This window comes from Chrysemys picta, chromosome 3 (assembly GCF_011386835.1).
Source record: "Chrysemys picta bellii isolate R12L10 chromosome 3, ASM1138683v2, whole genome shotgun sequence".
Taxonomy (NCBI): domain Eukaryota; kingdom Metazoa; phylum Chordata; order Testudines; family Emydidae; genus Chrysemys; species Chrysemys picta.
The window spans coordinates 118,884,072-118,910,977 of NC_088793.1; the positions used below are offsets into that span (position 1 = coordinate 118,884,072).

At 40.7% G+C, this 26,906-nt stretch overlaps 1 protein-coding gene across 6 annotated transcripts in view; it reads right to left on the reverse strand.

Annotated features, from left to right (window-relative positions):
• Positions 1 to 26,906, reverse strand: part of TMEM242 (transmembrane protein 242) — a 45,172-nt gene that overhangs the window by 12,524 nt on the left and 5,742 nt on the right. The window contains exons 3-6 of one of the 6 annotated variants that reach the window (XR_006173997.2): positions 20,923 to 21,060; positions 3,456 to 3,504; positions 1,814 to 1,857; positions 243 to 1,456 (exon numbers count right to left, since the gene is read on the reverse strand). Coding sequence is in view for 5 of the 6 variants with exons in the window: in XM_008177681.4 (XP_008175903.2) it covers positions 1,369 to 1,456; positions 1,814 to 1,857; positions 20,923 to 21,060 (270 nt within the window). In the remaining variant the exon portion in view is untranslated. Of the gene's footprint in view, positions 1 to 242; positions 1,457 to 1,791; positions 1,858 to 3,455; positions 3,505 to 20,922; positions 21,061 to 26,906 lie in introns of those variants that run through there. The other 5 variants (XM_008177681.4, XM_042848280.2, XM_042848282.2 and 2 more) reach the window with 5 other exon arrangements.

The window sequence follows — 26,906 nt, forward strand, 5'->3', positions numbered from 1 at the left end:
ATAATGAAAAAATGCCATCTTTGGATGTGTGCTGAAGAGTGTGTTCACCATGATTTGTTTAATATTGAAATGCATGGGGTAAGCTATTTAAATGCTGTCAGTTATTACACTTCAGTTTCTTCAAAGATAATATCTTTGTGGTATATTACAGCGAGAAACCATACTACTCTATTATTCATTTGACCTTTACGATTTTTTAAAAAATATTCTTTCCTAGAAATGAAAAGGTTTAAACACAAAGGTTACACTTCAACAGCACTTTATTAAACCTGATGGCTGGCTAATTGGACCTTGAGCAATTAATAAAAGAAATCTGATCACTGATTGGGGAGAAATTCACTGGAAGAATTTACATATTAAAAATATTTTTACAACTGTTTTAGATCTACAGTTCTGCAAATACATTTGAATTAGACATTTTTCTTCCTTAGCTTACACCCACACAATGAGATCATTTCAGCATGAAAAATGACACATTACTTAGGACTCACCTGGTAGCAGAGCCATAAGAACCACACAGATACTAAAACCTATACCTGCCCACATGGCTTCTTAGCTGAGAAGTGTCTGTGGTATAGGGCAGACTGGATGTCACACACTTTTATAGCATCTACATTTTCATGACAGGTTCTTGTGCAAGTTATCAGACCCGTTGTTACAGAGTCCCAGTAAAAAAATAGATAATGGATCAAAAAAAATGTTTTTTATAGAGAGAACATCCTTCACTTTATAGAGAAAACCAGATAGGTATTTCCTGTATATCCTTGGTATGTTGGATGTGTTCAGCCCTCCCTCCATAGGTATTGTTCAGGTATGTCCTCTAGCTTCAGGAATTGAGGTAACCCATTACATGCCTTTGCTACAGACTAGATTAACTGATCTGATGTGATGGACTCAGCCTCCTTTATTCCTAATAAGACAGGTAAATGTCAATGAAATTACTGTTGTTCCTTATTTTCCAAACAACCTAGAATTTTATCCAAGAAGCAAGAGAGGGTAAGAGTTTGCAACTATATTTTATTGTAAATATCCACTCAAGATCAGTTTCTTGTTTGATTTTTGTTTTACTGAAACACGTTCTCATACAATTATATTCTTCTTTCAAGGTATCCCATAAGGTTCTTTTCTCCACAATTCAACTCTAATGACAATGCTGAAAAAGTAACAGCAAAAACATAACTGTTTTCTTGCGGTTAAAATAATAACTGCCGTCCCCATGTTCAGCAGTCACTAATTTGCTCACTTCCATGCCTTCAAATCAGTCTGATTTTCTTTCTTATTTTTTTAGATGGGATTTTCCCACAAGTTCTGCAGTCTTTCCCACTGAAGCATACAATTCTGAATCCTTTCTGCACCTTCATTTGGATTTCAGTAAGTCTTCCCATTCGACTGAGTGCTCTGCACTTTTAGGAATTGCTGGAAATATTGATTGCATTTTATTATGAAATTCTTTGATCTATAAGGGAGGTTAAAAATATTAAATTAGTCAGCAGTTGTTGTAGAGGAAACAAATCAAGACAGATACACCTTGCAATCTTGGATTACTCAACAAAACCCGGTTGCCTGAGGTGAGGGGGATGGAGAGAGAGAGAGAGAGGGAGAGAGAGACCCCGAAAGCAATTAAAATCTAAGACTTTCCACCTGTGGACATTTTATCTCAATTAACCAGTCAGAAAAAAAACATATCTAAGGACAACCCTGTGGGTTTATAACTCTGCAAGACTGTCTTCCTTAGATACTTTGCTTCCAAATGATTTACTACACAGACATAATATAACTAAGAATGTTTACTTGGGGGAGGAAGGGAAATTACTTGAATGGCAGGAGTACAGATTTTGACTGTAGTGCATATTCCTCCTAAAGAAAGAAAGAAAGGTTACGAACATTTTAAATGGGAGAAAGACACTTTAATAAAAGCCTGGTAGTCTATAAATATGAATCAGGGACTCTAAAAAGTGGATACAAAATCCCTCAACTATATTACATAACTTAATTCTGTTTGATCCTAGGATGTGAATATATGTGATGCAATGGGAATCCTGGTTTTTATATTTTTTAAGGGGAGCATGTAAAGTGTACAGCAATAGCAAGGAAAAAACAGATCTGAAATTCCTATCTCTGTCTACGGAGTCAAGCTTCAATGGATAAAAATGTCTGCTGCAAGATTAAAATATAATCTGTATCATACATTGCATATCAAAATAACAATAAGTATAATCAAATCTGTATTTGTTGTAACCCTGTTGTCACCATCTCCAGGGTTAGTCTAATTCAGTGGTTTTCAACCTGTGCTCCAAGGACCCCAGGGCATCCATAGTCTAAGCCCTGGTCTACACTACGAGGTTAGGTCGAATTTAGCTGTGTTAGGTCTATTTTATAAGCAATGCGTCTACACAACCAACCCCCGTTCCGTCAACCTAAAGCGCTCTTAAAATTGACTTCTGTAGTCCTCCCCGGTGAGGGGAGTAGCGCTAAAATCGACCTTGATGGGTTGAATGTGGGGTAGTGCAGATGCAATTTGACAGTATTGACCTCCGGAAGCTATCCCAGAGTGCTCCAATGTGACCACTCTGGACAGCACTTTCAACTCTGATGCACTAGCCAGGTACATAGGAAAAGCCCCAGGAAATTTTGAATTTCATTTCCTGTTTGGTCAGTGTGGTGAGCTCAGCAGCACAGGTGAACATGCAGTCCCAGAATCGCAAACGAGCTCCAGCGTGGACTGAACGGGAGAAACTGGATCTGATTGCTGTATGGGGAGAAGAATCTGTGCAGGCAAAACTCCTATCCAGCAGAAGAAATGCTAATATATATGCCAAAATCGCACAGGGCCTGGTGGAGAGAGGCTACAATAGGGATACACAGCAGTGCCACGTGAAAGATAAGGAGCTCAGGCAAGCCTACCAAAAGACAAAGGAGGCAAATGGTTGCTCTGGGTCAAAGCCCCATACATGCTGCTTCTATGATCAGCTGCATGGCATTCTAGGGGTGGACCCTACCACTACCCCACCACTGTCCGTGGACACCTGCAAGGGGGGAGTCTCATGCAACAGGGAGGAGGATTTTGTAGATGAGGAAGAGGAGGAGGAGGAGAATGCGTAGCAGGCAAGTGGAGAATCCGTTCTCCCCGGCAGCCAGGACCTTTTAATCACCCTAGAGCCAATACCCTCCCAAGGCAGGTTCCCGGACTCTGAAGCTGGAGAAGGCACCTCTGGTGAGTGCACATTTGTAACTACACTACAGGGGTTAAAAGCAATTGTGTTTAATGTTTGATTAGCCCTGAAGAATCGGGATGCATTCGTGGCAAGTACAGCCATGATGTCCCAATTGCCACATCCCGTGTTTTCAGGAATGTCTGTGTCCATGTCCTCCTCACAATCGTCCTCGTGCTGGTGGCTCCTAGCCAGGTTCTGCACATACTGCAGGATAATGCGCGAGGTGTTTACAATACTCACAACAGCAGTGGTGAGCTGAGCGGGCTCCATGCTTGCCGTGTTATGGTGTCTGCAAGGGTAACCCAGGAAAAAAGGCACGAAATGATTGTCTGTCGTTGCTTTCACGGAGGGAGGGAGGGGAGACTGACGACATGTACCCAAAACCACCCACAACAATGTTTTTGCCCCATTAGGCATTGGGAGCTTAACCCAGAATTACAATGGGCAGCGGAGACTGCGAGGATTGTGGGATAGCTACCCACAGTGCACTGCTCCATGAGTCAATGCTAGCCACGGTATTGAGGACGCACTCCGCCGACTTAATGTGCTTAGTGGGGACATACACAATTGACTGTATAAAATCGCTTTCTAAAGATCGACTTCTATAAAATCGACCTAATTTCATAGTGTAGACATACCCTAAGATTTCCAAAGGGGTCCGCACCACCATTCGAAAACTTTGTAGGGGTCCTCAAATGAAAAAAAGATTGAAAACCACTAGTCTAATTTTATGGCAAATTTTGCAGGGCAGTATCAATGTCCTATTTCTTTAAAGAAGGCTTCTCTCTGTAGAAAATGTATATTTATATAGCACTTTTCATCCTAAACTATTTTACATATAGCACTACTAAAGTACAGCCACAATTGGGAAGCAAGGGAACCAATGCAAATCCTGCTGAAAAACAAGGAAAGGGGTAAACTGAAGGGAATGTTTTGGCCAACTCACTTTTAGGAAGTACCAGGGTATCTATAATGTCCCCCAAAAGAAGACAGGACCTTGGTAATCAAGGACAACAAACTGCACACAAACTCAATGTATCTACCTCTCAAGAGTAAAGGGCTGACTCAGTCCTGCTCTGAACTCTGGGTCCAGGGAGCCTAGATATTTCAAATGTAATGCTTCTTGGACCACTGGGCCATCCCCTCTAACATATTAAAGAGGGCATTGTGTGTGTTAAAAGGTAACAATAAAAAAAATTACAAATACCTCTGGATATTTCTTAATTAAATTCTTCAGTGAAAGATTTCAGAGAAATTCTGACAGAGAATCTACAGTTCCTTATACAAATGTTGCTGGAATGTGGCAAAATACAGAAACAAGAAACAAAATAATTTTTAAAGAAATGACAACGTTTTTTAGAGATGCCATAATTCAAAAAAATTCAATGCAAGAAAGCATGTTGGGATGTTAGTTGAGGGGGAAAAAATTCCCCATCCACTGATGCTCAAGTGAAAAATACTATATGAAGAAATAAGAGGAAAACTGAGTTATATTATCCTCTTTGAGAGATTTTAACGCAAAATTATTTCACCCTGCACTCCATTTCTTACTCCCCTCGCTTCATATCAAATGGCCAGATCTTTCAATCACAGGTAAGCATTGCTGATGAATTGGAGAGTTAATATATCTTAAGGATATTGCATACAAGTGTCAGAGCTGACATAAGGGACAACCCAAATTATGTTAAACAACTGTTGACAAGTAAATGCAAGTACTTACAGCAGGAAATACCCATCAGAGCTCTGTGGCTCAGCTGTTTTCCTATCCTGTAATTCAGTCACCCCACTGCTCTGCTGTGTGCAAACAATTCTACGTACTTTAGGTTTAACTTCAAATCATTACTTGCTAACCAGTCAATCAACACTATATATTCTCAACACTGAAACACTCTTGCTCTCAATATCTTGGTGTTAAAAAGAGATAATGGGACACATCCTTAACTTGTGTAAATTGTTATAACTCATCTGGTGTCAGGGAAGATAAATATGAAATTTTACACCAGCTGAGGATCTGGTCCAATGTTTCTCAGCTACACCTCTACATTCAGTTTTCATTTTATTTATTTTTTTATTACCAAAATTTAAATGCTGAACTCATAAGCTCTCACCCTCAATTAATACACGGAGGATACATAAAAATGTCATAGAAAAACTGCAAGCAATAGTATAAAAGCTCTAGAAAGGGAGAGAAACATCCAATAAAACATAATGCTACCCTACTAACAGCTAACTCATTACAACTCAGAGACCAAACCACTAACCACGCACTGTACCAGACAATCTTGTCTGAGCAATAAAAATACTAAAGGCCTATTCTGACAACTATGTATTTATCCAGAAAGCACTAAACCTCTTGTGGTGGCTGTGGCTTTAAGAATGTTGAATGTTTATTTGTTTTCTGCAGATAAAAGGAACTCATTTCCTGGGAAAGTAATTTTTTCCTCACACCTGAACATAAAATTTGGAATATTCAACATCTTTTTCTTGTCTTGAAGGACCATCACAAATCTGTTGTGCTTCTCATCTACATTATCATATTACTTTGCCAGTAACGCTAGACTCAATGTCTCATTTTTTGCCTCCTTTCACTGCAGCTTTGATGCCTTTTTCCGTGCCACCCCCATGCATAAAATGCTCTTCTCATCCCACTGCACAAAATTACCAGTCTCTCTACTTTCAAATCCCTTCTATAAACTCACTTGTTCTGTGGTGCCATGGTGGTGGTGATGATGATAATAATAATAAATTATAACTCCAAATTAATCTCTCCTGAAAGTTTACTACTGCATCTTGTCTTCTCCATTTTATCTTTTATATTGTCAGCCCTTCAAAGGAGGAATTGTCTAGAATATTCTGTGACTAGTACAATGTCCAGCCTGTTGTTGGCACTTAAATAATAAACAATATATCATGTTGTTACAGCATTTCTAAAGAGCGTCATATTGCTTGAAGTAGAGATGTCACAGCTATTAACTTTTATTGGGAAGTTTTCATATCTGTATTACTCACAAGATGGTATCCGATATTATTTCCTAAACCACCTTCATCACTGTACTATCTGGGCAACTTTCAGTAGTGCATTAAGCAACGTGGCTAATGTTTGTCATGAGTGGGTTGTTTTCTCTCTCTCCTTCCTGGGGAGAAAACTGTGTGTGTAGTGTTGTGTTGTGTTTTGGGGTTCTTTACCTAATAATGTATTTCCCCTTGTCCCCACCATCCACCACTGATGCTCTCTTCTCCCACTTCCACTTCTGTGCCTATTTCTATGCTGGAAAGCTCTACCTAAACGTATATACAGAGCACTTCTCACCCGGCACTCAAATCTCCCCATAAAACGTACTTCTATAAGAATTGAGATAACTTAGAAAACAAACCCTCTGATTTAAAGGAACCAAGATGTGCGTATCTCAGTGACCGAATAATCTTATTCTTGTAATCTTTGTCCCTTCTCTTCCAATATTATTATTTGCCCACCTCTGAACCTTATTTGTCTGAAGAGCTTACAAACCTTAAATTGTAAGCTCTTCTGGTCAGAGATTGTCACAAGGTGGCTGGACCCTTTAAATGAAAAAAGTCCAGCTCCTCTGTGCTAGAACAGATACTCTGAATGTGGCAAATTAAGAGGGCAGGGCAGCACCTGTAGCTAAAAGAGTCAGGCAGTCAGTAAAGAAGGGGGAGCAGGAACAGTAGGAAATTCTCTGGGAGCAGCTGCCAGAGTCCCCTGGGAGGGGAGGCAGAAGGAACCTGCTGGGGAAAAAGAGCTTCCAGAGAGTGAGACCTGGGAGCCAGTGCTCAGTTAAAAGAGCACAGAAGAATCCTGCAATAGGTCCTGAAGCAGGAGGGACTGAGAGAGGCAAAGGAAAAAAGTGCCTGGGAGCTGTATCCCAGGAGTTGGCTGAGGAACTATTTTGGGGGTGGGAGAGGTTCCCTCTATGTCTGGAAACTAGAATTGTGTCTGGAAAGAGTCTGGCTGTGGCAGTGGGTCCTTCAGGGGCTGGGATCAAGCCAGTACCTTCCAGGAACCATGAGCCCAATTCTCTGGTCTGGCCCAGCTATGCTTGGCACAGGACTAGTTCAATCCCCAAAGTAACTGACAGCAGCCTCAGGGCTGCTCTGACTTGCATCTAACTGCCAATTGCCCAAAAGGGCTGGTGAGCAGCTGGAGACCTCTGTAGTGCTGCTGTACTCTGGCCATGACCCCTATAAAACAGCCATACTCCCTATGCTGGGGCCCGGATGGCATACAGCCAGGTCTACATTAATCAGTGATTCCCCCATGCTGAGGAAATGTTCACGGGGGCTGGTCAGTCCAGCTGTACAACCCCTTTGAACCACTGATATCAGATTCAAGAATTGGGCCCCATGCCTTTACTTGCTCTTTTGAGGTGACTAGCATGCTTTTTACTTTATATCTAAACCCTCTTCTTCTCGTTTAAAAATCACTGCTCTTCAGGTGGAACCTAACCTAACAAAGCCTTTCTTATGAACACAAATTACACAGTGATCTTTACCTTCCACATTCCCGCAATACATACCAATAGTCTCAAACTAAAATTAATTTAATAATAAAAGCTAATGTGCAATGTACTGAGCTATGCAATGTTTTGAAATGGCTCTTTATTATTGTCAGCAACACTAGGGCACATAGTTCAATTGCAATGATATCTTCAATTAAGTCTAGTAAATTGAACACCAGTCGAATGTATTGTACATTTCTCTGCTAGCTTCACTATCACAGGCCCCTCTCTAACATAGTCTTTCTATACCTAACCATACGTGAACAATTTGTACCACATTCCCTGATTTAACATCCCAGCATGCTTAGTTCCTGGAGACAGCTCTCTGAAGTGAATTTCACTCAACTGAACTTTATATTTTTATCATAGATACTGCAAAACCTGATGCTGTTTTTTCTTACCAAAAAAATTGCAGTGACTGTTCCACCTCTGACTGTCAGGCTTCTTTCTAAAAGGGTCTCATCTACCTCACTGCATTAAATAATCTCTAATAGCTACAGATAACTTTTCTTTTTTTATCTTAACCTAATGATCCCACCTCAGGAAAAAAGAGAGGACCTAAAAGCATCTTCCATTAAATAAATGTCTTTTTAATGTACATTGTTGTCAGAATGTCATACAAAAATGGGGATCGCACTATTACAGAGAGCACTTATGGGTCCGTTCATATTAAAATGAATGGAAAGAGGGTGGGGGTGGAGCGTCTCTATGAATCCTAGAATGAAAGTTTTTCAAAGGAATGTTCTCTTTAATGTTTGACATTCATAAAAGGCAACCCAGATTCTGAGGATTATTAGTTTTCTATTTTAGTACTTGTGCCAGTTAAAATTGCTTACATTAGCTTCCATGTCAAACAAGGTTAGATACTCTGAAATGGAATAGTGACTGGCAGCAGAATACAGTATGCATACGTCTTATATTCTAATCATCCTTACTCAATTTTAAATGACATACAGATGAGCGAGGTGGCCCTATACTGAATTCAGAGGGTTTGGATTTGTTAAGAGAATCACAAAGGCATGTTATTCTTACTGCCTTTCCCCAAATCTCAAAATTATTGCTGTCATACCAGTTTGCAAATGCAGATCTTGGTGAGCATACAGAAATAGTGAGTTATTCTTAGAAAATGACAAGCATGCAGCCCCTCCAAATATTCTAAGAGCGGAGTGGACAGCTTGCTAGCTCAAGGTAATTCTCTAATTTTCTAGGTAAATTATGGGTGATTGTGGGTGATTTTATGCCAATGTGCAAAATGACCTCTAAAATGAGCATAGAAAAGATGCCCTTTTTCAAAGTCTCAGCTCTCATGCTGGATTGGAAAAGTACCATAAATCTTCCCTAATTATTCAAAAATTACAGGTGTAAGAAAATAGCATCTAAAAGGTCAGTCTAGGCAGCACATCGTACTTCATCTTAACTACTCTACTCTGCATTGTCATAGGAATGTTTATTAACCTGTCTTCTGGATCGTGTAGTCCAGGCTTATGCAGAGAAACAGAGAAGCAGAGAGAATTCTAACCTTTAGGAGGGTATAATACACTGATCCTGCAAAGACTTGCATGTGTGCTTAACTATATGCAATACGAGTAGTCTCACTGAAATCAATTGAACTCACAGTGCATAAAGTTAAGCATGAGTGTTTCCAGAATCTCAGTCATATTGTGTACATAATCATAAATCAATATAGGTGTACCATAGTTTATATTACTTTCATATATTTCTTTTTAAAATTCATGAAGAGGGAGGAAAATTTATTTTGTAAAGGGAATCCCAATGAAAATGAAGCTTTCCTGGCTTTAAAATTTCCTCAAAGCCACTCTATATTTAGGCTTGGCAGAATTCTTTTTTTTTTTTTTTTTTTTTTTATAATTTCAATGGTTAATATCAGTGCTTTATTTTAAGCATTTTTTTAGATTTTTGTCTATTTGCATTTTCACAGTTGTGGGAAGTTACTGGGGGATGTCAGAAAATTATTAAATGACAGTAGATATTGAGAGTCAAAAAGTTATAAACTATTAAAACACTAATTGTCAACATCGCATGTCAAAATATACCAAGTAAATATCTTCAAATCAACAAATCATACCTGTTTTTACTGTTCATTCACAAGTCTAATTCATTTTTTTTACTTTGCCTATCTGTAAATTTGGATTATCAATTAAAATATTTTTTCATTGGGTTGCATGTATATGGAAGAATCAATGTTTACCAACATTTACCAACAGAAAAGCTTGGAAGGATTAGATTTTTATCTTCTATCCAGGGTAGATAAAAATCGATGATTTTTTTAAAAATTGATTTTTAAAACTTTTAATTAAATACAGTTTTATTTTTTAAACACAAACCTATTTAAAATTAAATATGACATTTACAATGTATGTTAAAGCCTAATGTTATAATCTATTAAAATCACTTAAATACAAAAAATATCAAGTAATACACGTTTGCTGCTAAGTTTTAAAGAATGTCAAACCGCTTAACTGGTGGAAGTCACTGCTAAACACCTGCATAGAGTTTGCTGAAGCACTAAATCAGCCTCTTTTGCACGTACAGAAAGAATATTTTCTTCAATTCATTTTATTCAAATAATTCAGTGAATAATGAATAGTACAGTCAAAGTCAAGAAATCAACTGGCAGTTGAAAAAGCAGAAAAGCTGGTTTTCCTCTTCCAAACTATGTATAAAAACTAGGTATAAGATGAAAGAGATGGTGACCAGAAACCATCACTTTAATGCACTAACTACAGATAATATAACTTCCTTTGTTTAATAAATCAGTTTGAAATCCAAAACATATTTTGATGCACATTTTGATAAATATTTTTCTTATGTATCCAGCACATTTAAAGTAGATTTAATTTAAAAAATAAGTGCTGTTTTTGTGCATTTTTATTGAATTTGAATTGCTATCCAAATTCAGCTTGACACAAATCACAAGTAAAAACATTAATTCTAGTAAATAAAAACTTCATCATTCACCATTTTCTAACATAAAAATGTAAAAAATTAAGAATCTGAATAAATGTAAATAATTCACTGCTTTGATAACAGCAATTGTTCATTTATCATCAAAATTCAGCCCTTATCGTAAAACATGCTTGTGCTTGGTTCAGATCTATAAATCTTAGTGCAATTTAGTCTACATCTACACTATGAGGTTGGGGTGTGATTCCCCTGCACATGTATATATACTCATGCTAGCTCTCAGCGAACTAGCATGAGTATAAATAGCAGTGTGGCTGCCTCTGCTGCTACTACCGATGCTGCCGTGGCTACACTGCTATTTATACTCATACTACTCTCAGCAAGCTAGCGTGAGTATATGTAAAGGTGAATCACACCCCTAGTTTGTAGTGTAGATGTAGCCTTATGAATACCCAAGAGATGCTTTCTTTGAGATCCCGTCTCTTTGCATTTATTTCCTTTTTGAAGTTTATCCATATTTAAAGCTACTTTTACTTTGTATTTACATGTACTTTTCAATTAGGTCTTCTATAATTAAACTAAACACCTAACCCCCTAAAGAGGGAAAATATTATTGCTGTTCTACAGATGGTTAAATGGAGATACAGAGGTTAAATCACCTACCCAAGGCCACACAGCAAATCTGTGGAAGTGCCCTCACTAACAAATGATGGCATACATGTCTTTTGTGTTTTAATTATTTTAGCTGTATGTACACAGCTGTGCAGTGGTTTTGTACTGTTAACATTTTCTAAAGGTTAAGATAAATGAAAAACAGAAGAGTGTGTTAGAAGTTGTCACAAAGATGACAAAGTCTAGTTAATAACTACATTAGTCACGAATTACCATGTGATTCTCCCCAGAATTTTCCCTGCTTCCCATACAACAGATGTGTAAGCAACAAGAAAAAAAAGACACCACAAATATCCTTCATGAATCATCCTTGCCTTTTTCCTAGGAGAAAAAGAACATCTCTATTTCTGAGGTGATAAAAAACTGATTTATTGAAGGCAGCACAAGCAAAAGGACTTTTATGACTCAGTTTATCTTGACTGTTAATTGTTGTACATTTCAGCTCTACAAATGCTGGGGGCATTGTTCTGGCTTTAGAAGAAGAACCATAATCAGCTGGTGGTAGAAAATAGGCATTCAAAGGTATGTTTTGATAGTTGCCAAATGCTATAGCTGCACGTTTAAATAAAACAAAAATGTATTGCATATTACCTCTAGTTTAAAATATGTGACCACAACTCAACCATAACTGCTAGAAAACTGCTAAACTATTACACATTTTTTAAGTGATTTGTGCTGTTGACATATTGTAGCTATTATAATTCTAAGGGAACTAGAATTAAAGCTAATAGAGTTGTCGTCATCACATATGTTCACTTAGAATAACTGATTCATGATAGTGCTTGGAATTAGCTTACAATTACATATAAAAAATGTTCTTTGCTCCATATGCTGACTCAAGACACAAGGACTCTTATGTGACAGAGCTCTCTTTTGATGTAATAATCTCTGCTTGAACATAATCATTCTACTCAATTGTCACCATATTAATATTTCCGGTTAAGTATTTATGTTGAGTACAGTATAAGAGGAAGTTTAAATGGGGCAGCCTGGCAGTCTGCCACATGGGAGTCAGACTTTGTGAGTCAAGCAAGCTTTCCAGGGCGGCAGGAGCGAGGAGAATGGAGTAAGTAGCATGCTTGACTGGAAGGATGGGTCCTGGAGGACCTCCTCAAAATGAGAGGAAATTATTTCCTCTTCAAAACAAGTCCCTGTCTATACCAGCCTTTAAAGAGGGCTAGGAGCTATGTGGTGTGCATGATGCTATCCAGTGGTTCTCAACCCACGGCCCATGGGTGCTTGCAGCTCAATCAGCACAGAATCCTGAATCAGGATGAAAAAAATCTCTAAAACTTTTGCAAACTACAAAAAAACAATTCAGTTCAAGTCAATCAAAACACTTCATCTTAATTTCAAAATGTTCAGCTTCAATTTTGACTTTTTTTTTACTATACATTTAATTAAGAAAGTCATTTAGAACTGAAAAACTTAACTTTTAATTTAGAAAATGTCAAAACGCAACATTTTGACAACTTCAAAACTCCCCCCCTCCCTTAAAAATGTTGAAACAGGAAATTCATCTAAATTGACCCTTTCTCACTAAAAGTTTTGACAAACCAGCATTTTCTGATGAAAAAAACACTTCATCTAAAAATTCCTGATGAAATTTACAGGAATTCTGTGTTCTGACTGTTTTTTGAGCATGGAAGTAGGCGGAAATTAAATTGTTTTAAGGTGGAATACAGGTTTTTTTTCTGCACTATTCTGCAAAATATATATTTAACCTTGAGAAAGAAGATCTTCGGTTGCAATGCACCTGGAGCCTAATCCAAAACCCGATCTGCTCCTTTAATAGCCCAGAGGCAGGGTTGGGGGACAGGGAGCAGCCAACCCTGCCCCATAGAGAAGCCCAGCAAACAGGTGCTCTGAATCAGGTGATACAGCTGATCAGCATCTCATGATTGCCCCTTACTCTCAGCTGGACAATATAAAGGAGAACTCAGCTCCGAGGGGGAACCAAGAGAGAGATTACACTCTGGTAACCAGAGCAGGAGGCCGCAGTAGCTGTAGGGCCCCTGGGATTGGAAAGGGCCCAGCGGCAGCTACTGGCGGCCAGATGTCCCCCGTCTGAACCCCCTAACCAAGGTGTTGTTTGTGTTACTTTTTATACTCTTTGTGAAGCCAACAAACAGAGCTCTGAAGAAAGTGATAGAAACCTAAGCTGGGTGTGGCTAACAATCTATCCCCAAATGATAGCTAGAGCACTGGTGGAGAACATGGGCATAGCTTGCCATTGGCCATGGAAAAATGTGGATCCTGCAACTCTTGGGAAATGGTTGGGAGAGCAGCAATAGCAACACCAGGAGCTGCAACTGATCCTAGCACAGCAATGGTTACAGCAGCAGTTACAAAGAGAGGAGAAGCAGCAGGAGGATCAGCAGCCATCCGTGCTCAGACTTCTGGATTGGGACTCCCAGGCAGGGCCGGCTCCAGCTTTTTTGCCGCCCCAAGCGGCGAAGGAAAGCGGGGGGGGGGGGGGGAAAAAGCCGCAATCAGCGGCACTTTGGCAGCAGCTCTACCGCGCCGCTTCATTCTTCGGCGGCCGGTCCTTCCCTCCGAGAGGGACTGAGGGACCTGCCGCTAAATTGCCGAAGACCCGGACGTGCCGCCCCCTTCCTTGGGCCGCCCCAAGCACCAGCTTGCTGCGCTGGTGCCTGGAGCCGGCCCTGCTCCCAGGCTCCACAGATTGGTGCAGGGCCATGGTTGCCAATGTGGGAGGGAGGAGCCCTCACTAAGATGGGACCAGAAGATGACCCGGAGGTCTTCCTAGAAACCTTTGAGTGGGTGACTAAGGCCTATCATGATATGTCTACACGGCAATTAGACACCCACAGCTGGCTTGTGCCAGCTGAGTTGAGCTAAGGGGCTGGGCTAAGGGGCTGTTTAATTGTGGTGTAGATGTTTGGGCTCTGGCTGCAGCCCGAACTCCGGGACCCTCCCACTTTGCAGAGTCCTAGAGCTCGAGCCTGAGCCTGAACGTATACACTGCAATTAACAGTCCGTTAGGCTGAGCCCTGTGAGCGTGAGTCAGTTGGCATGGGCCAGCCACGGGTTTTTAACTGCAGTGTAAAAAATACCCACTGTGGCCCTGGAAAGCGTGGCTAGCACCCTATCGAACTGGAGGGGCACAAGTAGCGTGTGGATTGTAGGTGTGTCTGCAGCAAAAGATTATGGGACGCTCAAGGCTGCCATATTAGATCACTTACAGCTCAGTGAAGAAGGGTATCACCAGCGATTTAGACAGAAACTGTTTTCCCCAGACTTTCACCCTAGGATGATGGTACAGCGGTGCCATGGTTTTAGCACTTGTCGGTTAAAAGCAGAGGAGCACTCCCTAATGTAAATAGTGGAGTTGGTAACCTTAGAACAGCTCTGCAAGAGCCTGCTGGCCGGCTACAAGGCATCCTGCTCATGTGTGTAGAAAAGGCAATCCGCCTCACGGAACACTTTCTGGAAGCAAAATTAGACTGAGCTGACAAAAAAGCCCAAGAAGCCCAACTCCACTGCCTCACAGTCTATAAGAGGATGGGCACAGGCTGCAAGACCCCCTTCAAGCAGATCAGTAGGCTATGGGATATGTTTGTGCTCTCCCAAGGGGATGTCTCCTAGCTAGCTTTACCTGGGATCAGGAAGGCCATGGGTATAAAGACAGTCCCTAGATGAAGTGTGACTAGACCCATGCCTGTGCTTTAAAATTCCTGGAGGAACCCTGGGGCCTGAAGGGGTATGGTGGGCCAATCACAATAGAGAGAACCACAGTGCTGGGCCTACTGGATTCTGGCTCGGGACAGACATTTGTACAAGAGCAGTTTGTAGCTTCTGGGGCTCTATGGGGTGCAGAATGGGTGTATATGGGCTACGTTCAGGGATTGTCATGCTTTACCCCACAATCAGTGTTAAATTGACCGGGGGGCCCAAGAAGCTGACTTGAGTATGGCTGCAGCTCAGCACCTGCCCTAGCCTATGGTGGTGTGAGTCTGGGGCCCTGAAGCCAGTATTTTGAGGGCAGTGATTAAAGCAGGATCAGAACCCACTCTTGGTGCCCAGTCGGACTATAGTCTAGAGGAAGTCCTTCCCTTTTCTGACCCTATGCTGTTTGATCTAAGGCCCAAGTCACACTGGGAATGGCGTCAAGCCAGAAGGGAAGCCCTCGGGGCCCAAGGGGAAGAGATTAGGGAAGGACACTGGAGTGCACTGTAATTTGGGCTCCCCTGGGGTTCACCCACCAGAAAAGGCAGACCCAACAACAGGGGAAGACCTGCCAGGCTTGAACCAGGGAGAAAACTTCATTCAGGGACAGAGGGAGGATGCAGTGTTCAGACTGTTATATGGTGACCGACTAGAGCGAATGGGGTACTGGTTGGCCCTGTTCAGGACTCCCTTTTTGAACTAGAGGGGGATCGCCTGATAAAGGTGACCCAAGACAAACAGACTGGAGCCCGTAGAGCCTAGTTCCCAGGCCATACTGGAACCAGATATTAAAACTAGCTTATGATATACCTTGAGCCTGCCACTTGGGAGGGTGGACAAAACCAGGGAAAGGATCCTGGCCTGGTTCTTTTGGTGGGGCATTTACCAAGATAGCAAGGATTATTATGCATCCTGCCCAGAATTCCAATTAGTGGGCCACAGACTGGCTCATAGGGGCCCCTCAATTCCTTGGCCACTAGTGGGCACCCCATTAGAGTGGGTTGGGATAGGCCTTGTAGGACTCCTAGAACAGAGTTCAAGTGAATGTTGATTTATTTTAGTAACTGGAGAGTACACCACCCAGTACCTGGAGGCCGTGGCCTTGCGCTCTGCAACCACACAGGCAACAGTTACTGAAAGTATTCTCCTGGGTAGGAGCCTAAGAATCATCCTGACATATTGGGGCATGGCCTTCACATTATGGCTAATGCAGGAGGAAAGGGCCCTTCTGAAGGTCCACTCGGTAAGAACCTCTTTCTACCCCCTGGAAACAGACGGATTGATAGAAAGGTTTAACTGCACGTTAAAAGGAATGCTATGAAAATTTGTAACTATTGTGTCCCGGAACTTGGATAAGATGTTACCCTATCTGTGGTTTGCGATCAGAGAAGTCCCGCAGTCTTCTATGGGCTTCTCTTCTTTTGAATCACTATATGGAAGGCAGCCCAGGTCAGCACGTCATGATTGGCCCACACTTTCAGCTAGATAATATAAAGGAGAGTTCAGCTCCATGGAGGACTGGGGGGAAGGGGGGGAAACCAGGAGAGAAGATACACTCTGGTAACCAGAGCAGGAGACTGCAGGCAGGCAAGCCCTGTGGAGGCTCCAAGGGTTGGAAAGGGTCCTAGCTGGTAACTACCGGAGGCCAGAGGATCCCAGTTTGAACTCCCAACCAGACTGTTTGTGATACTTTGCGCACACTTATCTTTCTTTCTGTGTGAAGACAATAAACAGAGCCCTAAAGAAAGGGACAAAAACCTAAGATGGGCATGGCTGACTGTCTGTCCCCAGCTGGTGACTAGGGCACCAGCATACAGTTGCAATATTAGAAACAGACAATAACTATTCTGTGGTTGCTCCTACAGCAGGCACAAGTTGCGGTGGTATACAGTCTTGTTATTGGAGGCTTAAGGATATAACATCCAGAATAGGTGCTGGCTTTAATTGTTTTGAAGCCAGTGAAGAAACATCACCACAAATGCTTTGCAGCTGCTTCTGAACCACATGAACACATTAATGAAAACAAATTATTGGAAAAGTTATAGTATAAAATGCATTAGAAGTAAATGTGCTAGATTTTTCATTCATTTAAATTCTGACTTTCTGTAGGTGATGAATGCATTAAATGATCATAAACCTGACCATAACAGACACCTGCACCCATCACACAATTCAATACATCTGGCAACATGTTCAGAAGAAACAGTACTGAACTAGCAAAGATGCTGAAAGTGACGATCAAGTTTCTTTGGCAGTTATTCAAGGAATACAGACCACTTGTCAATACTAGTATTATCCTACCATTACTACAATGCTTGATAAAATAAATCACTAGAAAACACAAAAATACTAAAGGTCAAGGTCTGTGAAATGTCTTTTTGTGTAAACATACAAAAAGAATCCCAGCAAGTAAAACTAAAATGTTTGTGAAATGTCATTTTAAGTGTGCTTATTTTATCTCCTGCCAGCAGATGTAGCTGTGGTGCAATACACAATGCAAACACATCAGAGATGTTCTCTCCAGTTCTGTGGTTAGACGGCATTATCCTTAGAAGGTGATTGTTAGACAAGTATGCTCTTACTCTTCTGAAGTCTCCTAGGGAAGATTTTGTTTTGCATGGAAGTAAGTGCAACCTGGATGTTTGACAATTAAATATAACAACCCAGTCTAATAAATGCTTCTGCCTTCATAGCTGTGCACTATAATAGATCACAATAACTGCTGGCATCATTTCTACCCTTAATTATACCAATTCTGTCAGGACAACTCAAGTTTCATTGCTCTTATAAAAGCCTATCACTGAGTCTCCTTTCCTTTATCCACCTCTGTTAACCCTTAAATAGCTCTTAAATTGTAACATCCTACGTTGTTTTTAATTTTATACTTCCAGGTAGAGCCCAGCACGGGGTAGTTTTTTTTAATGCCACTCCCATTCCGCCATGCAATACCCACTCTCACCCACTCCCACATTGTTTGTTGCATTTTTATCCCACTCATGCTATTATGACAGCAGGTCCTGGGGGATCCCAGTCCCGCTGCAGCGCTTTATTTCCAGGCACGCGGTAGACAAGTTGCATGAGATGCTCGCCACTTCCCTCCACATATTTTTGCACGAAAGAATTAGAATAGGTTTATGGCAGGTACATTGCTATCAAGGCCAGATCAATGCAGTCCATAAGCCTTAACGTCTGAGTGTCACAGTTATTACTGAAGCCAATGGGAGCTGAAGGTACATTTTTATTTAGGTGCCTAAGTATGCATGTAGGAATCTAACCTTAGGCACCCAGATTTGAAAATGTTGACCTCGGGGTACAAACTATAATCGCTATTGTAGCTTTAATAGTTTTATGTGCAAAGGAATGTAAGTTCACTCTTAAAAGTAACTGTTAGTAGACAACATTTCTATTAATTAAAGTTGATTTTTGCCTGGTACTTCATCATTCCACAATTATATGTTAAACAAGCTAACATATTTTTAACAGACCATTTTGTAGGTCTGTACCTCTGCTCACATGATAGCAATTGATAACTTTCCAAAAAGCATGCACTTGTTTCCCTGGATACAGTGAAAAAAAAAATATCAGCAACTCCTGGTCAAAATGATTATGTCTAACACGTGCAAAACTAGAACTAAGGGAATGATAGCAATGTTACAATGTGAGTTCCCAGAGATAGCTCTTGGGACACTTGGGAGCTATCTCTGGAAACTAATTTCTAAACTCTAGATGATGCTATTTTGATATTCAACCTTGCTTCTGTGTATTATGTTAAAGGGCTAGCCAAAAAAACACCAGCAACAATACAAAAAGATGACTTGCCTCAGAAATACTACTTGTATTCAGAGGAAATTTTTTGTTCAGTTAGAAAACTTTTCATTTACAGTATACTTTGGGTTTTGTACTTGTAGATACTTTAAACATTTACAGTTCAGTAGGTGCATGATAAGATCAGGAGAGGAGAAACAAATACATGACAGTAGTTAGTATAAAATAGCAATTTTTGATTGTGCAAAAGACTCAGACTTTAATGCAGGAAGGCACAATCATGATCATCTAGTCTGATCTCCTACATATTGCAGGTCACTGAACCTCACCCACTCACTCCTCTTGTAGGCCCATAACCTCTGGCTGAGTTACTGAAGTCTTCAAATCTTGATTTAAAGACTTCATGTTACAGGGGATCAACCATTTGCTCTAGTTCAAACCAGCAAGTGACCCGTGCCCCTTGCTGCAGAGGAAGGCAAAAAACCCCTAAGGTCTCTGCAAATCTGACCTGGGGGAAAATTCCTTCCTGACCCCTGATGATCAGTCAGACCCTGAGCATGTGGGTGATACCCACTCAATAATCCGTGCTAATCCACATTATCAGATATGGGATATGCCAATTTCTCTAAGATCTGAAGATTTAAAAAAGCTAACAGAACAATATACATCAGTGGTGGGTAGGTTGGATATTGAGCCAGTGTCAGCGTAGATCTGTACTTCTCAGGGAAATACAAACTAAGCTCAATAAAACAGAATTATCAGAAATTACTGACTAGAGACAAATCCCACCATCCTTTGGCACTGCCAGAAGTGCTTTGACAGAATGGAAATAAGAATCAGCAATATACTGTGGAAAGCACCATTTTGGCTGCTGAGTGACGTGCTGCAGCTCAGCATGTAAAGGAGATAATTGGATGTCCCCATCCTCTTTCCCCCATTGTACCCCACTGCAGCCTGATAAAGTGTCTGAGTTTAAACAAAATTGCTTTGCATTTGTCTCATGTCCTAACTGAAGGCTCTGCCTCCCTTCACTTGTTCCTATTAAGAATATTGTGAGTGTGTGTGTAGAACACTATATGTTGGAGCCAAATGTTCTTCTAGGAAAAATGCCAGGGGAAGTAGGGCCATGACACACATGACTTACTAGTAGAAGGGTTATGAGGTAATTCACAGTGGGGCCAGAGGAAGGAGTGGAGATAGGGGTGTTGCTTAATAAAGAAAATGTCAGGCTGGAGTATGTTTTTGTTTTTTTCATTTGGGGAACTAAGAGGGAAGTTCTTGCTGGCTATGGAGATTTATGTAGTTTGTTAAAGAAGCCAAGAAAACGATCTATTCATTAACATTCCAGCTTGGGAAGCAGACAGCTCCACCAAACCTGCAGTCACAGGGAGCCCTGATGGCATGTCCCACTACCAGGGACAAAATGAAATGCTTGTATGATCTTTACGGTTCATATTCAATACTATGTGGCACTGGAGCATAAACACCTCTGTGTTGAAGATAGCTTGAACTCCTTGTGGTATAAGGATGTTTCCCTAGCTCCTTGGCCCTGACTGATGACTTCACAAGATTCCCCCTCCTTCTATTTCACATGAAACCGCCATCCACTGTCCCCTTACTCTCTACAGAAAGACACCAGTGAGGAAATTGATATCTGAAAGAAAAACAGATGGCTCTTATATTGCTGAAGTACTAATGGAAAACTTGGACATCTCATGCCTGAAGGGGTGCTGAAAATAAACAGATGGTGCTAAAGGCAAAACTCAGACTGTATGGGGAGCTAAGCAAGGGATAGCTTGGAATTCACACCCCCTAACACAGAGAAAAATTGTGGCTACTATTCTAGTCTTATGGCTGGAATAGTGACCCTATGTGAAGGCTCTGGAATACTGGTTCATACAAGTACGGTATAAATAGTTATTCTCTCCTATATCACCCACAACAGCCCCTTCCAAAACAGCCTATTTGTGGCTAATATGAAGCCCCAGCTTTCTGGTGCACAGAGGCTGAGCAGCCATTCTCCCTTAGCATACACCCCTGCAGATGGCACTCTGTAGGGCTCAAGTGGTGCGGAGGACCCACGAAAGACATTCCACACCTAGATCACAATCTGTGAGGAAATGATGTGTGGTACTCACACTGTGAACTCCCAAAGCCTTCCAGATGGCAAAACTGATCAGCCCAACTCCACACCAGGCATACAGCGAACCCCACCCCAAGGCTCGTAAGGCCAGCGATGAACCATTCTCTGGTAGTGCAGCTGTGGCAGTAATACCCTAGAATCAAGATTAAAAAGTTCAAGATTCAGTAACACAAGGATTTTAAAATATCTAAGCTAAGAAAAAAATCAGCTCTAGGCATTTGTCTCTTTAGCAAACTCTACTATTGAACTAAAGACTCAACAGCATTTGACAGTAGCACCAGAGGGTAGAACAAGGGTGTTAGTTGAATCCCTTCCTGTCCCCCCAAATTCCCACAGAGCTGGGGTGAAACCCTCCACAAAATTCCTCAGGATTAGTTGCTCTTAATCCTCCAGGAAGGAGACATATGCTATTGACAGTCCTAGCAGTTGTCAATAGCACATGTGGGTAGCACACTTGCTATCTCAACCCTAATGTCAGCTGCCATGTGGGGATGACTGACTGACTGGTTGGGGGCAGAAGATGCAGTAACTGAGTAGGAATCAGGAAAAACAGAAGGGCCCAGAAACACCTTCACAGCCCCAGATCACTAGGAGTCAGAGTGTAATAATGCTCTAAAACTCATCTCTGCAGACCTCTACGCTGGCCCCCTGGGTAACAGCAGAGAAAGCTGGAGAAACAGCAGGGCCCTGATGACTTTCAGCCCCATGTGGAGCAGGTACCTCAGAAAGAGTGGGACTAATGTGAGGATGCGGGGAGAGGAGCATAACCTGAAGGAGTTCTGAAAATGGGCTTTTAAAAAACAAACAAAAAAACAACAACTAATGTTGTCTGGCACTGCTTGGATCTCATTTCTCCAAAGAATCCATTGACAGGCAAATGTAGAATCCTGTTCAGCCTCCGTACTGGGTCATGCTGAGTCATTTTAACCATTTAACCATTTGTCAAAATTCCGATACATCAGGGTTGACAAACCTAATAACACAGAAATCTTTCTCTGGAAAAATCATTTCATGCTGAGCCAAACAGGTTCCCTGTTGTGATTTGAGGACTCTGGGTGCTGACCTAATATTAATGTATTATTACTAATATAGGAGTACATAGTACGGTTTACACTGAACAGTCAACATTTACCTAGTTATCACACTGTGATATCTGATTAAGTGTACTTAATTCCTGTAGAATACGTGTAACCTACAGAATGTAACTGCAGTAAACCAGATACCACTGCAATGTGGTAACCATAGGCACAAACTCCCTGGGTGCTATGGGGCTGGAGCACCCATAGAAAAAAATAGTGGGTGCTCAGCACTCACTAGCCACAGCTCTTTGGCGGCTCATGGAGGGACTTGGGGGAGGGCGTAGAGCAGCCAGCAACGGGCAGGGGCCTCAGGTAGGGAGCAGAGCAGGGGTGGGAAGAGGCAGAATGAGGGTGGGGCTTCGGGGGAGGCGGCAGAGTTGGGCAGGAAGAGGGCGGGACCTTGGGGGCAAGGTGGAGCACCCCTGGGAAAAAGTAAAACTCAGACTGACTTCATTGGAACTACTTAGGTTCAGGTAAGGACTGCAGGATTGGACCCTAAAACTTTAGTATGCTAACTATAATATGAGGCAAAATTCTTGGTCAGACCACATAAAAAGGTCATGATAAACCTTGGTAAGTGCCAAAGTTTACTACCCTGAAAATGCTCCCATTCAGGCCCCGATTCTAGAAACACTTTTATGTGCTTAAATATATATACATGAGTTTTTCTTCTGAACCCAATGGGACTGTTAAGCACATACATAAGTGCTTGCAGGACAGAAGACAAAGAACATATTGCTGTATGTAAATTAGCCCTTAAATTAAAGAAAACTATTCAAGAAATATTAAGATTCAAACCTGCACAATAAAGTAAACCGGTATCTGCGCACACTATTTAAAATTGTTTAACAGTAATTTTGTTTTGTACTCAGAATTCTGGAAGAACTGATTAAAAACGGAAGGAATGAATCCTCAAGGTGAGGCCTTCTCCATGGAAACAGTATGCTGGTAGGTAAAATTCTGGGAGTATAACAAAAATTGCCATTTTATTTTTAAAGAGCATGAAACTTCTGTACAAAGGTAACAAATAGTCATTAGAAGTGTAAACATACAAAAAAATAGGTTCATTTGCAAAATTATTTAATCAAAAATATGAAATCCTGACAGAGAAAATTCATTTGCAAGAGAATTTAAAGAACAGGTTTTTTCAGATATTCTAATAGCGAAGAGAAATATGTAGTTAAAACTAAGTATCGGGATTAGCTTGATTTCCGAACTTGTTTAAAGCATTTATAGCTCTTGGATTTTTGCTTTTCAAAGGTGACCTGCCATGGAAAAAGATTAGGTTTATGATCTTGTATGATATATACAGAAGACCTGAGAGTATGTGATGGTTTTATTTTTTTCCCTAAAAAAGTTTGTTACAAATTCCTGTCTTATCTATCCTGTTTTTCCTGGAATGCTTTCTAAATCTCTTGATGGTGATGGATGATATGATGAACTAGGATGATGTCTTCATAATTACCGGTAAAATAAACCTTGAGCAGTTGAGAGAAGGAGTTTTAGTCACAAACTTTAGAAATTCTAGGTTTTTGTTTATTTTCATTAATACCTATTTAACTCAAACATGTGCCAAACAGCTGTGAGAAAAGATCTCATTGCTAAAAGATCAACATCCTTACCCTTACCCTAAAGTTAAGAAAACTCCCACACCAGTTCTTTAGCTCTCCAATGTCACCTCCAGCAAAATCAGAGAAGACAAGATTTTACACTTACTGATATTTCTAATGTAAATCAGCAGAAAAAATATCTAAATTGACCCCACCCTACCCACTAGTTAAGCCTTTATTATACATCATAAAAAAGTGCAAAAAACCAAGTGCACGAACCCAAGATTTTCCTTTTGCAGGTCATCTTTAAATAATCTTCCTGAAAATTTTAATATAGATCCTGCTATTTGCCCTCCTGCATTGCATTTCTATCTATTTTAGCATATGTAGAGTGCCCACCACTTCCAATATCTACTGGACTTTGGAATAGGATCAAAAACTTTTCATTCAACTTTGAATCATCAAACAACTATATATTTAAATAATCCCAAAGACAATCATAAACATTAACCATTTTCATTCACTTTTTAAATTTCTAAGATTTAGTTCTGAGCATGGTTATCCAGCTGAAGTATATGTTCACAAAGGATATATTCAATAGCAATCTGGCTCTTTACATAGCCTAATCTAATTCAAGAGTAGAAGCCATTAACAAAAGGTTATTAGACTAAGGGCAACTCAAACACTGTTGGCTCAGTTCTCACCTTAGAATTATGGGCGCATATCGTTTAAAATCAGAGTGGCATGCAAGTATACATGCATTGTGTATATGCATATATATATATATGCACAAAGACACAAACTACAGTGATGATTATTCAGACTAAGTCCTTTATATAAAAATCCTATGATCTTGGTACAGTAGCTAATGAATGTTCATAACAATGATTCTGTTACTTTTAGAAATTCTATAACTTTTCTTTGTCTGACATTTTTCCTATCTAAATATTTCAAATATAATATAAAATCTGAGAATTTCTCTACTTTTGAACATGACAAACCATGCACAAAAAATATCCACTTCATTGAATCTTTAAGTGGGAGACACAAGTGTTATTTGTGGAAACGGCTGGCAAAAATGAATTCTATTTAAATGCTTCATTGCACCAGAAAAAGTGATAATGAAAGAAACTGATCTGGCTTTATTGGCAGTAGTTCAAGAGAGTTCAGTCACAAGCTGACTCCTCTGGGGTAGTAAGTATCCAAGTAAATTGTGTTTACAGAAATCTTTGTCATAAGATGTTCAGGCAAGCTATTTAAATCCTCAAGAGAAGTGATGAATGAATTGCTAGGAGAAACGCTTCTGAGACCACAATGCAATAGCATAGAAAAAATGTTTCATTAATTAAAACATAGAAATAGCTATGTGTTGCTCTTTTAAGTAAATGGGGTTTTACTCACACGTTTGTTACTTACTGTCAGTACACATTGGTTTCTCTTCATCACAGCTCCAAGGTTTGAAAAAACCTCTCTGAATACAAAAATAAACTGCTAAAACACTTTTTAAAAACAGGCCAGGAAAATATGGAACAGAATTAGCTGACTTGATTCCAAAATATATGTTCCAAATCTCTACTTTTGGGGGGGCGGGATTGAGGGAGAGCGAAGTAGACTGGAGTTGAAGGTACCTTTTTCAAATGTATTAGGGACAAAGGCCCCAAACTTGCAATTGTCTCCATGTGAGCAGCTTTCTATGTCTGCAAAGAAGCCCCACTGCCTTCAAGGTACTTAAAGTTAAGCACATGCTCACTGCTTTGCTGGATTGGGGCCAGAGTTCTCAGCACCTGGCATGATTGACCCCACTGTGAGTAAAGTTAAGCACATGCACAAATCTTTGTAGGATTGGAGCCTAAATCACAAAAAAAAGAAATTACGAGTTTGTCATTTAATGGCACTGGATTTTATTTTTAAAAAATCTTTTAATTGGCAGTTTCTGCCTTTGGGTGTTGCAAGTCAGAATTAAGGTACATTATCAAAGCTTGTCCTGCAGATACTCCATACATGCTTAACTTTACTCTCTTGAGTAGTTACACTGATTCCTATTACAATGCATGGGAGTGAAGCTAAGCATTTACATAAGTATCTGCAGGATTGGGGCCTTGCCTTGTACTTTCCTAATCGAAAGGTGCAAACTTGTGTACTGTGGTCACGTCAGGCATAAAGATGGAAATAACCTCGAGAAGGTCATCATTAGGGTGCTACAAATTCACAGTCCATTTTGGTCAATTTCACAGTCATAGGATTTTAAAAATCATGAATTTCATGATTTCAGCTATTTAAATCTGAAATTTCAGTGTTGTAACTATAGGGGTCCTGCCCCAAAAAGGAGTTGGGGGGGAGGGGTTGCAAAGATATTGTAGGGGAGGTTGCAGTACTACTACTCTTACTTCTGCACTGCTGCTGGCGGCAGTGCTGCCTTCATAGCTGAACAGCTGGAGAGCGGCGGCTGCTGGCCAGGACCCCATCTCTGAAGGCAGAGCCGCCGCCATCAGCAGCGCAGAGGTAAGGATGGCATGGTATGGTGTTGCCATCCTTATTTCTGCGCTGCTGCTGGCGGGGCGCTGCCTTCAGAGCTGGGCCCCAGGCCACTAGCCACCACTCTCCAGCCATCAGGTGCCGCTCTCCGGCCACCCAGTTCTGAAGTCAGCGCAGAACTAAGCTGGTATTACCATGAGCCCCCTAAAATAATCTTGTAACCCCCCCTGCAACTCCTTTTGGGTCAGAATCCCCAATTTGAGAAATGCTGGTCTGCCCCGTGAAATCTGTATAGTATAGGGTAAAAGCACACAAAAGACCTGATTTCACAGTGGAAGACCAGATTTCATGGTCTGTGACATGTTTTTCATGGCCACGAATTTGGTAGGGCCCTAGTCCTCATGTAAGGAATGGCGGCAGGTCATCATAGTAGGGCATGACCAGCAAGGAGATGGATAGATGGTGTCCAGCAGATCACTGGGAGGTCAGCTGCTGAGTGCTCAAAGCTAGTGATGGATTGAGAAGGCTTCTGAAAATTCTGCTATGGTCTCACCAATAGTCAGACATGAATAAATGGATTTTACTTACTTACTTATTTACAGCAGTCCTTTCCTGCATCATGCCTGGCTCTTACCCCTGCTGTTAGTCTCTCACTTTTGTAAGCATAAATACATTATTCATTTTAACTATGCATTTTACATCTATGATGACTGCATTTAACTTTAAAGCTAGTTATTCATGGTTATGCTTTTATTTTTGTACAATATCATTTAAAAGTTGTATTGTTACAAACGATAATGTTCAGGGCTCTAAAATATACAATTCTAAATTAAATTAATAATGCTACTACAGAGCTACTTTTCTGTTCTGGTGAC